Source organism: Bos mutus, chromosome 3 (assembly GCF_027580195.1).
Source record: "Bos mutus isolate GX-2022 chromosome 3, NWIPB_WYAK_1.1, whole genome shotgun sequence".
In the NCBI taxonomy this organism is placed as follows: Eukaryota; Metazoa; Chordata; class Mammalia; order Artiodactyla; family Bovidae; genus Bos; species Bos mutus.
In genome coordinates this window covers 108663496-108676057 of record NC_091619.1, presented here as the reverse complement: position 1 = coordinate 108676057, position 12562 = coordinate 108663496, and the positions used below count along the sequence as shown (strand labels likewise).

The window sequence follows — 12562 nt, the reverse complement described above, 5'->3', positions numbered from 1 at the left end:
TATTGCGGTTCCCTGGTTGAGCTCTAGTGTTTAGTCCTCAGTAAATAATTTATTGGATTCACAAATTTATATATGAGCCTGGTTCCCTGCTAGGTGCTGGGCATGTAAACAGGACTCAGTCACCGGCCCTCAAGGGGCCCACCAGGGTAGGAGTAACAACAAACAGAAGTAAGCGATGCACCCTGGGTGAGTCGGGGAAATGGGAGTGTTCCATCTCTCTAGAGATTCCGTTTTGCAAGTTGAAAATGCTCTAGAGATCCATTGCACAATAATGTGAATGAACTTAACACAACTCAACAGTGTGCCCAGGGGCGGTAGGTGAGCCGCCGAGGGCACGCCTAATCCAGAGGAGGCCAGCAAGGGGACCTTCTAGGAGAAGGGACATAGAGCAAAGTCCCGAGTAGCTGAGCACATGAGGTAAGAGGAAACAGCACAGACAAAGGCGAGAGTCAAGTATGGTTGGATGGTTGAGAGAAAGAAGAGAGAGGAGGCTGCAGAGGTAGCTGAGGCCAGGAGGCAAAGGAGGATTTTAAGCAGGGCGGTGTGTGGTCTGATTTCTGGGGAAGGGTGGAGGCTGGGCGGGAAGCCAGGAGACCAGTTGGGAGGCCACTGAGATGGTGGCCTACACAGGGTCAGGGCAGTGGGAACAGTGGGGAGTGTGGAGATCTAAGGATGTTTCCCAGGTGGAAGGGCCAGGTGTGGGATTGTCTTGGCTGACCCCAGCTCATCCCTTCCCAGAAGGGGCGGGGTCATTCAAACTCTGACCTCCAGAGCCCCTGGGGAAGGGTGAAGGCAGCTCCTCCCTCCTTCCCAGTAGATGGGATCAAATCAGATCTGGCTCTGGGAGAGCCAGCCACAGGAGAGGAACTCTGGGAGCAGAGGCTGCAGTGGGGGCGTGGTGAGAACCCGCCTCCAGGGACCTCGGTTCTCATGCCCTCAGAGGTCAGAACTTAGTGGGCGCAGTTGTCAGCTCTGGAAGTCCAGGAGGCTCAGCTCAGCATGGTCCTCAGGGACAGGCCTGGAACTGGAAGTCAGCTCAGCCCGATCCTGAAAGTTCTGAGGTCGGAGCTGAGCCCACCGCACTTGGTGCCCCAGAGGTCCTCCAAAGGCAGGACCCTTGGGGACCCGTCATGGGACACCGGGAGTCCACAGGCTGAATCCTGTTGTGGAGAAACGCAGGACCTTTCTGCCACCAAGCCTCAGACACCACCTTCCACATCCCGTTTCCTGAGCTGTGCCATCCTTCACCAGTATTCCACCTGAGCTGCCTCCCTCTCAGCGCTTTCTGCTCCACCAAGACCCACCCACCAACCCTTTCAGTCACAGAAATGTTTCGTTACAACGCTTTTAGCCACCAGCCATTGGAAACCTTTCGGTGTACTCGTATTATGCTGTGAGCTTTGATTGGATCTCCCATCAGCCCTACGGGTAGGATCTATTATGTCCCCAATCTACAGAGGAATACGCTGAGGCAGCAGGGTGTGAGCAACTTACCTAAGGGCCCAGGGGTCAACAGCAGCCTCAACTTCTAGGCCCTACGGCCTCTCCCACCAAGGCAGGTACAGCCTCAGGACCTGGCAGCATTTGTTCCTGCAGTTATTTTGCCTAGAATATTCTCCCCACCCTCCACCTGGCTGATGAGAGTTGCACATATCTAAGTATGGGGAAGTCACAGCTTATGCAAGAGTTAATTCGAATTTTATGTTAACTAAAACATCCTGTTTGTGGCCCTATCAAACACACATCGCACAGTGCTTTAATTATGAAAGAAAAGGGTGCATTGGCCAGAAGTAAAGAATGTTCATGTTAAAAATAAAGGTTACATCACGCCTCCCTTTCTGGAACACCGATGCTGCTCCTCCTTCAATGATAAGATTTTCTTCCCAGGTGCCAAGGCCGTACTGACTCGCTGTGTACTGCTGATCTGTGATTTCGTGGGTTTTGGTTTTATTTTTTCGCAACTTTGAAATATCCCTCACTTGTTTGACGTTCTTTGTTCCAACAAGATATAAACTGTGCTGAAAAATCATGCTTCTCCAGAGCAGTTGCACCGAGTTTATCTGAGAGGCTGTCTCCTGGGCAAGAATACTCAGTTTGGCTCAAATAAAACTCTTTTCTATTCCTATTATAGACTCCTGATTATTCCCATCCCCCTGGCTAATGCTGTCTTCTCCAAGAAACATTCCTAACTGAGCCCCCCAAGTCAGGAGAACTTTGCATCTTTACTCTTCACCAAGGGCCGATGGGCACAGTTCCCGCCTGTCTCCTCTAGCCAGTGAGAGTCACAGGCCAGGGACCACATCTGGCTGGTTTTATGCTCAACTCCCCAGCTCCACAGACAACGCCTGCAGCCCACAGAAGTTCACAGAAAAGATAATGCCTGAATGAACAACGGGCAGGCCCTGCCCCCCCCTTACTTCTTCTGGATGCCTCCCCCCACCCCACATTTAGAGGCATGAGGATGGGATCCAAGCTAAAGGTCAGGAGAGGTCCCCCCACCACCCCCGTCCTCTCTCTAGTGGACCACGGGCATTGCTACCCTCTGATGGTGCAGCCTTCCCAAGAATGGGGATGTTTAAGATTTCGGCAAGAACAGGGGCTGACTAGAGACCCCCAGCTTCACCACAGACACTAGGGAAGGCAGATTATAACCCCCTCTCTCCCATGCCCTAAGGAGGCTTCATTATCAAGTCCTGGTATGGCTCTGGGCACACAGTGGCCACCCCACAAATGAGGGGTCTTCTCCCTTCCCAACAAAAGCAAGAGGCCCCCACGGTCAAGGAGCTGCCCTTCCAGGAGGCCCCACACCCTCACCCCCACCTGCCCATCTCTCAGAGCCTCCCAGGACAGCTGCCTGAGGTCAGAAAGTTCTGGCTGTAATCCTTTCGCATGCAGCCACCCTGGAAAACATCATCCCTCCGGAGAACCTCTCTGTTGCACAGCCAAAGAAGCAGTCTCTCCCCCACGCTCCTCGCCCCCGACTCCCAGTGCCACTTCCCGGGCCCTTTCCTTGAAAGTGGCTTCAGGGAGCCGGCGCCTCCCGTCCCGCCCCCCACCTCCCGCTCGGAACAGCGCCCGCCGCCCGCCCGCCGCTTCCTGCCCCCACCCCGCCCCGCGCGCTATTTAAGGCGCCCCCGCCGCCCGGCGCCGTCCAGCAGGGCTCCCGCGGGCGCCGCTCCGGCCGACTTGCGTCCCCTCCGCCACCTGGGCCGCCCGCAGGCCGGCGGTGAGTTGGGCTGGGGGGCGTGCTGGCGCGCCACCTGCCAGCGGACCAGCGGGCAAGGGACAGGGGGCCACCTGCCAGGGGCGGAGGGTTGCTGCGGGGGGCACCCACAGCGGGCCTGGCTCACCCAGCCTACCTGAGCTGGCCTCAGAGGCTAAGCCGGGTTCCTGCAGTCTCTCGCTGGACCCTCATAACCCTCGGAGGTAGGAACGTTAACATTTTCCAGGAGAGGAGACTGAGGTACTAAGGGGCTGTCACTTCTCCGAGGTCGAGGTCTCCGTTAGTAGGAGAGGCAGGATTTGAACCCAGGTCTGGCTCCAGAGCCCGGCTGTAAACCGCTTTGCTCCCACGAAGAAGCACCTCCCCATCCCCTTTCCCCCACCTTCCTCCCCGCCAACTCTCCCCCTGAAGTTCTGGGAACTCTGTGGCCTGTGCCTCCAGCCTGCTATGACAGTTCCTTTCAAGAGCCTAGAATCTGGCAGCAACAGCTTTGGCAGGGGGAGGGAATGGAGAAATGGGACCGGAGATCAAGAGTGGGTACTTAAGCGGCAGGTGCTCGCTATTGCTGACAGGTGGAGCTAATGCAGGATGCTGCCTTGAGTGTCTAGCATGCCTTCACCAGGAACTCAGAGGTTAGAGTGAGGCCAGCTGGGCGAGAGCTGCTGGGGAGGGGAGAGGGGACCTGAGGCTTTTAGCCCCCTGGAAGCTGGAGTTATCACCACCACCTCCCCCTCACTGTCTGGGGACAGCCTGTCCTGGGCCAGAGGGAGGAGGAGCATGGCGCAGCTCTGTGACCTTGGATGGGTTCCTCAAATTCTCTGTTCCCTTAGGCTCAGGAGGCTCACCTGGATCCAGAGCTCCTTCGGCTGGGTCAGGAGGGACCCAGGTGGGACTAGACAGGGCTCCTAGCTGTACCCTTGCCAGAGCTTAGCAGCCATCAGCCAAAGGTCTGCTTTTAGTCCTGCTGGGTGTGAGCCCCCAGGCCAGTCCCTTCCCCTCTGTGAGCTCAGTTTCCCTGTAGGTGGAATACGCGTGGGCAACCTCCCGCAGGCCTGTTGCTAGGACAGCTGAGAAGGACGCTGACCGTGTCTTATGCCTCCCTACAGACGGAGGCCCGGGAGCCATGGGCGACTGGGGCTTCCTTGAGAAGCTGCTAGACCAGGTCCAAGAGCACTCGACTGTGGTGGGCAAGATCTGGCTGACAGTCCTTTTCATCTTCCGCATTCTCATCCTGGGCCTGGCCGGCGAGTCGGTATGGGGCGACGAGCAGTCGGATTTCGAGTGTAACACGGCCCAGCCGGGCTGCACCAATGTCTGCTATGACCAGGCCTTCCCCATCTCCCACATCCGCTACTGGGTGCTGCAGTTCCTCTTCGTCAGCACGCCCACCCTGGTCTACCTGGGCCATGTCATCTACCTGTCTCGGCGCGAGGAGCGCCTGCGGCAGAAGGAGGGGGAGCTCCGGGCACTGCCAGCCAAGGACCCACGCGTGGAGCGGGCGCTGGCATCCATAGAGCGCCAGATGGCCAAGATCTCGGTGGCGGAAGACGGTCACCTGCGGATCCGCGGGGCACTGATGGGCACCTATGTGGCCAGCGTGCTCTGCAAGAGCGTGCTGGAGGCGGGCTTCCTATACGGTCAGTGGCGTCTCTATGGCTGGACCATGGAGCCCGTGTTTGTGTGCCAGCGCTCACCCTGCCCCTACCTCGTGGACTGCTTCGTCTCTCGCCCCACGGAGAAGACTATCTTCATCATCTTCATGCTGGTGGTCGGACTCATCTCCCTGGTGCTCAACCTGCTGGAGCTGGCGTACCTGCTGTGCCGCTGCCTGAGCCGGGGGGTGAGGGCCCGGCAGCGCCAGGATGCGCCCCCAGCCCCGGGCACCTCCTCGGAGCCTTACGCCGACCAGGTCTTCTTCTACCTCCCCATCAGTGAGGGGCCCTCATCCCCGCCGTGCCCCACCTACAACGGGTTGTCGTCCAGTGAGCAGAACTGGGCCAACCTGACTACAGAGGAGAGGCTGGCTTCTTCCAGAGCCCCCCTCTTCCTGGACCCACCCCCCCAGACTGGCCGGAAATCCCCCAGTCGCCCCAGTAGCTCTGCTTCCAAGAAACAGTATGTGTAAGGGCCTGAGGCTTCCATCACCCCGCAGCGGGGCCTGGGAAGTCTGCTGCCTTTTAATGCAAGGTTCCACAGAGATGGCTGGGGGAAACAGGTGCTGGCTGGCCAGAGAGCCTCCTTGCATGTTGTTCTTGACACCTGCGTCCTTCCTAATGACCAGAGGGCACCACACTTTGCCCTCCAGAATGTGGCTTTGTCCCAGGCACAGACAGAGCCAGCGTGGGTGCTCTTAGCCAAGGGTGTTTGAGCCCTTTGGTCTTTTTCACCTGGTTCAGAGGGATTCGGAGACAACTTACCCCACCCCCACCCCCATGGCAGATTCACCTCCACCCAGGTTGTCTGCACGCCCTGTCCTCTCAGGAAAGGCTGGTGGAGGCTGCTGGGTCAGCCTTGATCACACACACACACACACACACACACACACAGACTCACACACACACAGCCTGTGCTGCATCTGGCCCTGTCAAGGGGAGTGGGGTCTTGTTCTCATCACTCCTTCCTACTTCCACTGTTTATCCTTCTAAAATAAACAGGACTTGATCACAAGCGAGGTGTGTGTTGATACTGTCATGATGTACCTTGGTGTGGGGGGTTGGAGGACAGTTGCTTTGCCCAGGGTTCCTTGCCTCTGCCTTTGGCTTCTGCAATCCCAACACCAGCCAGTGCCTTAAACCCTCAAACTCCTATGTACCAGCTCTCAGCAGCTCTGAGTCCTGAACACTCTGCCTTCTGAAATGCCTCAGCACCAGCCTCTTCTTTCCATCCTCACTGTCCCAGCCCCTTCAACCTGTCCATTAATCAGTGGGCTAAACAGTGTCTATCCTCATCCTGCCCCCCGGCCATCCAGCGCCCGGGCCATGCTCCCCACTGCAGTGTGCTTCCTTACTGGACACTGCTCCTCACCTGCCCTGGGCTTCCCTGGTGGCTCAGAGGGTAAAGAATCTGCCTGCAATGTGAGAGACCCGGGTTCAGTCCCTGGATCAGGAAGATCCCCTGGAGAAGGGAGTGGCAACCCATTCTAGTATTCTTGCCTGGAGAATCCCGTAGACTGAGGAGTCTGGCAGGCCACAGTACAGGGGCTTTGCAAAGAGTCGGACGTGACTGAGCAATTAACACTCTTCACCTGTCTGCCTGCCAGCCAAGCCCTTCAGAGTCTGGCTCAAGTGGGCCTGCAGTCCTTGGTGTTTGGGGAGGCTGGTTTAGACCACTTACCCCTGCTGCCTTGGCCCTTTCTTGTCTGCCCACCAGAAGGAGCAACTTAAGGACCTGCATCATACCTCCTCCCCATGCACCTAAAACTCAGAACAGACAGTGGTCGTGTAGAGAGGTGCACGGGACTGTCAAGGTCCAGTGGAGGAATGGAACCTTGCCTCTGAGTCACAAAGGTTTCGCGGGGGGGCGGAACAATTGAACTGGATCTTGACAGATAAAATAGAAGTCTACCGTGAAGGGAAGAGGACTTCTTATTTAGACAGAAAATTGCGCACAGGCAAGAGGAGGGGAACCACTGAGGATTAAGGGGGTGCTCAGGGCCTGATGAGCCATCTGGGATGTGGGAGGTACAGCTGATGAGTCCAGTGCTGGCAGAGATGACCTTCCATGTGGAAGCTGACCCAGATGGAGGGAACACTCAGTGGCCCTTGAAGGAAGCTGGTTGTCTCCCCTACCCAGGGAGGTATGGGGCTGGGCTTTTAGGAGGGAGTGGGGTCCATCTCATGTGGCCACACACTTCTCCTTGAGAGCCTTTACAGTAGGGGAGCAACTTGGCCCTTCCCACCAAGGTAGGTCTTCAAAGCACCAGCTCTGTATCCTTGACCCCAGGGTTCACTCACTCACTGCTTACCCAGCAAGTCTGAATGCTCAGCCTGATAAGTTACAGTCCTCACTCTTCTAACTTTGGTTCCCCTTGTTCCCTCTGAATTCCCTGAGATCCAATCAGACCAGCCCTGTCATAGTTCCCCAGACTCACTGGGTAGGTTCTCATCCTGCTCCTTTGCCAGCCTAGAGTGCCTCTTCCCCAACACTTCCAAACCCCACCAGTCCTTTAAACACAGCTCTACCCCAAAAAGGCAGAGCCTGAATGCAGAAGAAAGAGTAAGATAAACTTTGATGTTAGAGAGTCCTCAGTTTAAATAAGGCCTCTAAGACACATAGGAGAAGGCAATAGCACCCCACTCCAGTACTTTTGCCTGGAAAATCCCATGGATGCAGGAGCCTGGTAGGCTGCAGTCCATGGGGTCGCTAAGAGTCAGACACAACTGAGCGACTTCACTTTCACTCTTCACTTTCATGCATTGGAGAAGGAAATGGCAACCCACTCCAGTGTTCTTGCCTTGAGAGTCCCAGGGACGGGGGAGCCTGGTGGGCTGCTGTCTATGGCGTCACACAGAGTCGGACATGACTGAAGCGATTTAGCAGCAGCAGCTAAGACACATAAAGCCATGTGGTTTTAATCATTTCATTTCTCCAAGTCTCAGTTTTCTCAACTATAAAATGCAGATAATATTGCCTGCCTCACAGGTATAAGAAATAAAAATAAGAGAAAGTACATGATTGCACCTGGCTCCTAATGTCATGCAATAATACTAAGCTCACCCTCTCCAGCAAGCTTAGCATTGGTTCTTCCTCCTCCAGGAAGCCCTTCCTGACCTCCAGCCAGTCTCCAGTGATGGAGACTACCTTTCAGCAATCTGGATCGCTGCTTGGTATGAGCCTATTTCACACACTCTCCACCCCACTGAGTCCCTAAGGATCGCTGGGGTGATGCTCTGAAGTCACTACGGGCCTAGACCTGCATTGACTTTGACTATGAAAGGAGGAATTAAGTTAGGCTGGGCAGAAAGCACACCATTCATGCGTTAGAAGGGCGTAACTCCAGGAGGCTGAAGTCCCCTTCAAGGGATTTTTGCCTTCTTGAAACCAAATACAAATAAGACATTTTGATCTGTTATCTGGACGCTTGTCCAACATTTTAAATTTTTCCAATTTTCTAAATATCCATTAGCAAAACAACTAAATTATCAAGATATGAATTCAGAGCATCTTTTAGCCTCTCCCCCATTGTTAGACTTACCACTTCAATTAACTGCTACACCTGTACGATCTAAAGAGCTCTGTGGGAGAGAATGGATACATGTACATGTATGGCTGAGTTCATTTGCTGTCCCCCTGAAACTATCACAACATTGTTAATCAGCTAGAAAAAGTAAAGTAAAATCACTCAGTCGTGTCCGACTCTTTGCAGCCCCATGGACTATAGCCTACCAGGCTCCTCTGTCCACGCAGTGTTCCAGCCAAGAATACTGGAGTGGGTTGCCATTTCCTTCTCCAGGAGATCTTCCCAACCCAGGGATTGAACCCAGGTCTCCCACATTGTAGGCGGATGCTTTACCGTCTGAGCCACCAGGGAAGTCCTCGTTAATCAGCTATACTCTAACATAAAAATAAAAAGTTAAAAAGAAAAATAAAGACAGCTCTAAAATGACAGAAGGCTGTACAAAATAAAGAGCACTGTAAATTTTAAAAGGTAGCAGGAGGGCATTCTCCATCAGTCAGGCTGAGAGGCCAGAGCTGTGGGGTCAGAGGTTGGTCTCTTAGAGCCAACCCCACCTGGGGGCCCTGGGAGCCTGTGTTTCTGATGTCCTCTGCCTGTCTTGGCCTGGAAAGGTGGGAGAAGACAGGTGTAGGTGAGTGAGGAGGGCATCCTTCCCCTCCCTCAAGGCTCACCCACTCTGAGCTTGGTGTCAGGGCTGAGGTCAGGCCAGGGCCCAGGTACGTGGGCCTTCGGCAAGGCTGGTGTTGAGTCCCAGACTGGTGGCCGCACAAACACAAGGGCAAGTGGGCTGGGGATTTAAGGATGAGGCTAGTGCAGTGGGGAAGGGCTCACACAGATTAGGGGCCTTGAGATGAGGACTTATGCAATGAAGAGCGGCTGTAAGCCCCGGCCCAGCCCTACTCACTTCCTAGGGCTGTCATAACAAAGTTCCACAGACTGGGTGGCTCCAGTGACAGAAATGTATTGTCTCAGTTCTGGAGGCCAGAAGTCCAAGATCAAGGTGTCCATAGGGCTGGCTCCTGGCTGTGAGGGAGAGTTTGTTCCATGCCTCCCTCCTGACTTCTGGTGGCTTGCTGCCATCCTTGGCATTCCTCAGCTTATAGATGCATCACCCCCATCTTTGCCTTCATCTTTGTGTGGCATTCTCCCTGTGTGCCTGTCTGTCGTGGGTCCAAACTTCTCCTTTTTATAAAGATACCATTCCTATTGAATTAGTGTCATCCTAATGACTTCATTTTAGGGCTTCCCAGGTGGCTCAATGGTAAAGAATCTGCCTGCCAGTGTAGGAGATGCAGGTTCAATGATCGCTGGGTCGGGAAGATCCCCTGGAGGAGGAAATGGCAACCCCCTCCAGTATTCTTGCCTGGGAAATCCCATGGACAGAGGAGACTTGCGGGCTATAGTCCATAGGGTGGCAAAAAAGTCGGATGCAACTGAGTACACATTCCATGACTTCATTTTAACTTGCTCACTTCTGTAAAGACCCTATTTCCATATAAGGTCACATTCTGAGTGGCTGGGGGTTAGCAATACCTTTTGGGGGAACACAATTCAACCCATGCCACCACTCCATGGGCCCACCTCACCTCCAAGCACTGACAGAGGAAGTCAAGGAGAAGGTTAATACATGCTGAACTGAACACTACTGTATTTAAAACAGATAACCAACAAGGACAGGGAACTCTGCTCAATATTCTGTAATAACCTAAACCAGAAAAGAATTTGAGAAAGAACAGATACGTGTATATGTATAACTGAATCACTTTGCTGTACACCTGAAGCTAACACAGCATTGTTAATCAAATATGCTCTAATATAAAATAAAAATTACTTATATGTATGAACAATATGAGCACATATAGTACTCAGGCATCTCTTTTGTGATGTGGCTTGGATGGAACACAGCAGATTCACATTTCATTTCTTCCATCACATTCTTTTTCCTCCCACCAGCCTATCCCTCACCACCAAAATCTAAGTTGATAACAGGCAACTCTCAGTCACAGAAAAAGCTGGAGGAGGCTTGACTCCTGCCTCCCACTCACTTCACTGTGGCCCTTTCTCCTCTCTGGGTCTTTAGTGTCACCATTGTGAAATGAAAGGATTGGATGAGAGACAGGTACTTGGCAGCTGTGAGGAGCATCACAGGAGTAACTCGTCCCTAATCATTGACCTGCAGCTCACAAGAGATTTGTTATTTTTCATGAATCAGAACAGATTCAAGATTTTTTTAAATTTGTTTATTTTTAATTGACGGATAATTGCTTTACAGAATTTTGTTGTTTCCTGTCAAAACTCAACATGAATCAGCCATAGGTATACATATATCCCTCTTGAACCTCCCTCCCATCTCCCTCCACATCCCACCCCTCTAGGTTGATACAGAGCCCCTGTTTCAGTTTCCTGAGAGCTACAGCAAATTCCCATGGGCTATCTATTTTACATACGGTGATGTAAGTTTCCATGTTACTCTTTCCATACATCTCACCCTCTCCTCCCCTCTCCTCATTTCCATAAGTCTGTTCTCTATGTCTGTTTCTCCATTGCTGCCTTGCAAATAAATTCTTCGGTTCCATTTTTCTAGATTCCGTATATATGCATTAGTATACGATATTTGCCTGGAGAAGGAAATGGCAACCCATTCCAGTACCTTTGCCCAGAAAATCCCATGGACGGAGGAGCTACAGTCCATGGGGTAGCAAAGAGTCAGACACGACTGAGCAACTTCACTTTCACTTCGCTTCACGATATTTATCTTCCTCTTTTTGATTTACTTCACTCTGTATAATAGACTCTAGGTTCATTTCTTATAATAAGGTCAATTCCAGTCACTTGAATCCACATTGCCTTTCTGAGTAAGAAAAAGACAGGGTTATGTGGAGTGCACTGGGAATTTTTCACAAGCCAAGGTCATCTTATCTGCAGCCCATGGGAGCGGTGAACATCATGAGCTGCACATAAACAAAGCCGAGAGCTCATGGGCTGGCTGATGGCAAAACTTCTTCCCAGTCTAGTGTGCTGACTCACTGACCACTGGGTTGCTGACCTCGTGAATTTACCACTGACCTCCAGTGCCTTCAATGGCGGGGGAGGGGGGGGGTCCTTCATTTCCTTTCACACTAACGTCAACTTGATTACTGATGTTTCCAGGAAGAGGTATTCCTCTCAGGATTGTTAGAACTTCTTTTTCCACCTTATGGTTTCTCCCACCAGCCGTGGCTCAGACTTCAAGGGCCACTTAAGGCTCAACAGCTCTGCCCTTCCCACCCAAGCACTGCAGCCACCTACTGATAGCCACCAGGCTGGTCCTGACCATGTTCTTCTCCTATTCCTCCAGCTGGCTGAATTTCAGAAGTTTCCAGCCAACCTGAAGTTTGTCTACTTTCCTCTAAACATGTGCCACAGTCCCCTGGGTGCTAGACAAGATACTCCAGGTGGTCAGAATCCAGATTATCACCTCTCTTGTCTCAAAATTTCTACCTCTATTAATGCAATCTAGGCTTATGTTAACTTTTCTATTTTCTTCTCTTTTTCATATATAGAACCATATATGAATAATATACGGTTCTATATATACTATTATGGAATATAATAATATTCTATATTATTGGGGAAATAAATAAAGGTAGTAATGCATGATCATTATAGACAATGAGATCCCACCATCTAGGGGTAACAATTGCTAATATTCAGAAGAGATTCCTTCCAGACACTTCCATGTATATATTTAAATAAAATCTGAATAAAGGTATAACCATAATTTTGTATTCTGCTTTTTTTTAAGTTTACATTAAATCATAAGCCTTTTCTTCATGTTATCAGGTATCTTTTGGAAACCGTTTCATGTCTTTATCATATGGCTTTATCACTAGACGGCATGTTAAAAATCAGACATCTCTTTGCTGACAAAGATCCATATAGTTAAAGCTCTGGTTTTTCCAGTAGTCATGCATGGATGTGAAAGTTGGACCATAAAGAAGGCCGAGCACTGAAGAATTAATATTTTTGAACTGTGGTGCTGGAGGGGATTCTTGAGAGTCCCTTTGTCAGCAAGGAGCTCAAACCAGTCAATCCTAAAGGAAATCAACCCTGAATATTCATTGAAAGGACTGATGCTGAAGCTGAAGTTCCAATACTTTGGCCACCTGATGCAAAGCCAACTC

At 51.9% G+C, this 12562-nt stretch overlaps 1 protein-coding gene across 2 annotated transcripts; it reads left to right on the top strand.

Annotated features, from left to right (window-relative positions):
* Nucleotides 1-3095: 3095 nt before the first annotated feature.
* On the top strand, nt 3096-5890 carry GJA4 (gap junction protein alpha 4). Of its 2 annotated transcripts, none has more exons than XM_005893269.3 (2): nt 3096-3226; nt 4330-5890. In XM_005893269.3, the coding sequence occupies exon 2, from the start codon at nt 4347-4349 to the stop codon at nt 5346-5348; it is 1002 nt and encodes a 333-aa protein (XP_005893331.2). In that variant the 5' UTR covers nt 3096-3226; nt 4330-4346; the 3' UTR covers nt 5349-5890. The 2 variants fall into 2 exon arrangements, with proteins under 2 accessions (XP_005893331.2, XP_070224578.1); XM_070368477.1 differs by lacking the exon at nt 3096-3226 and adding an exon at nt 3279-3426.
* Nucleotides 5891-12562: the final 6672 nt, after the last annotated feature.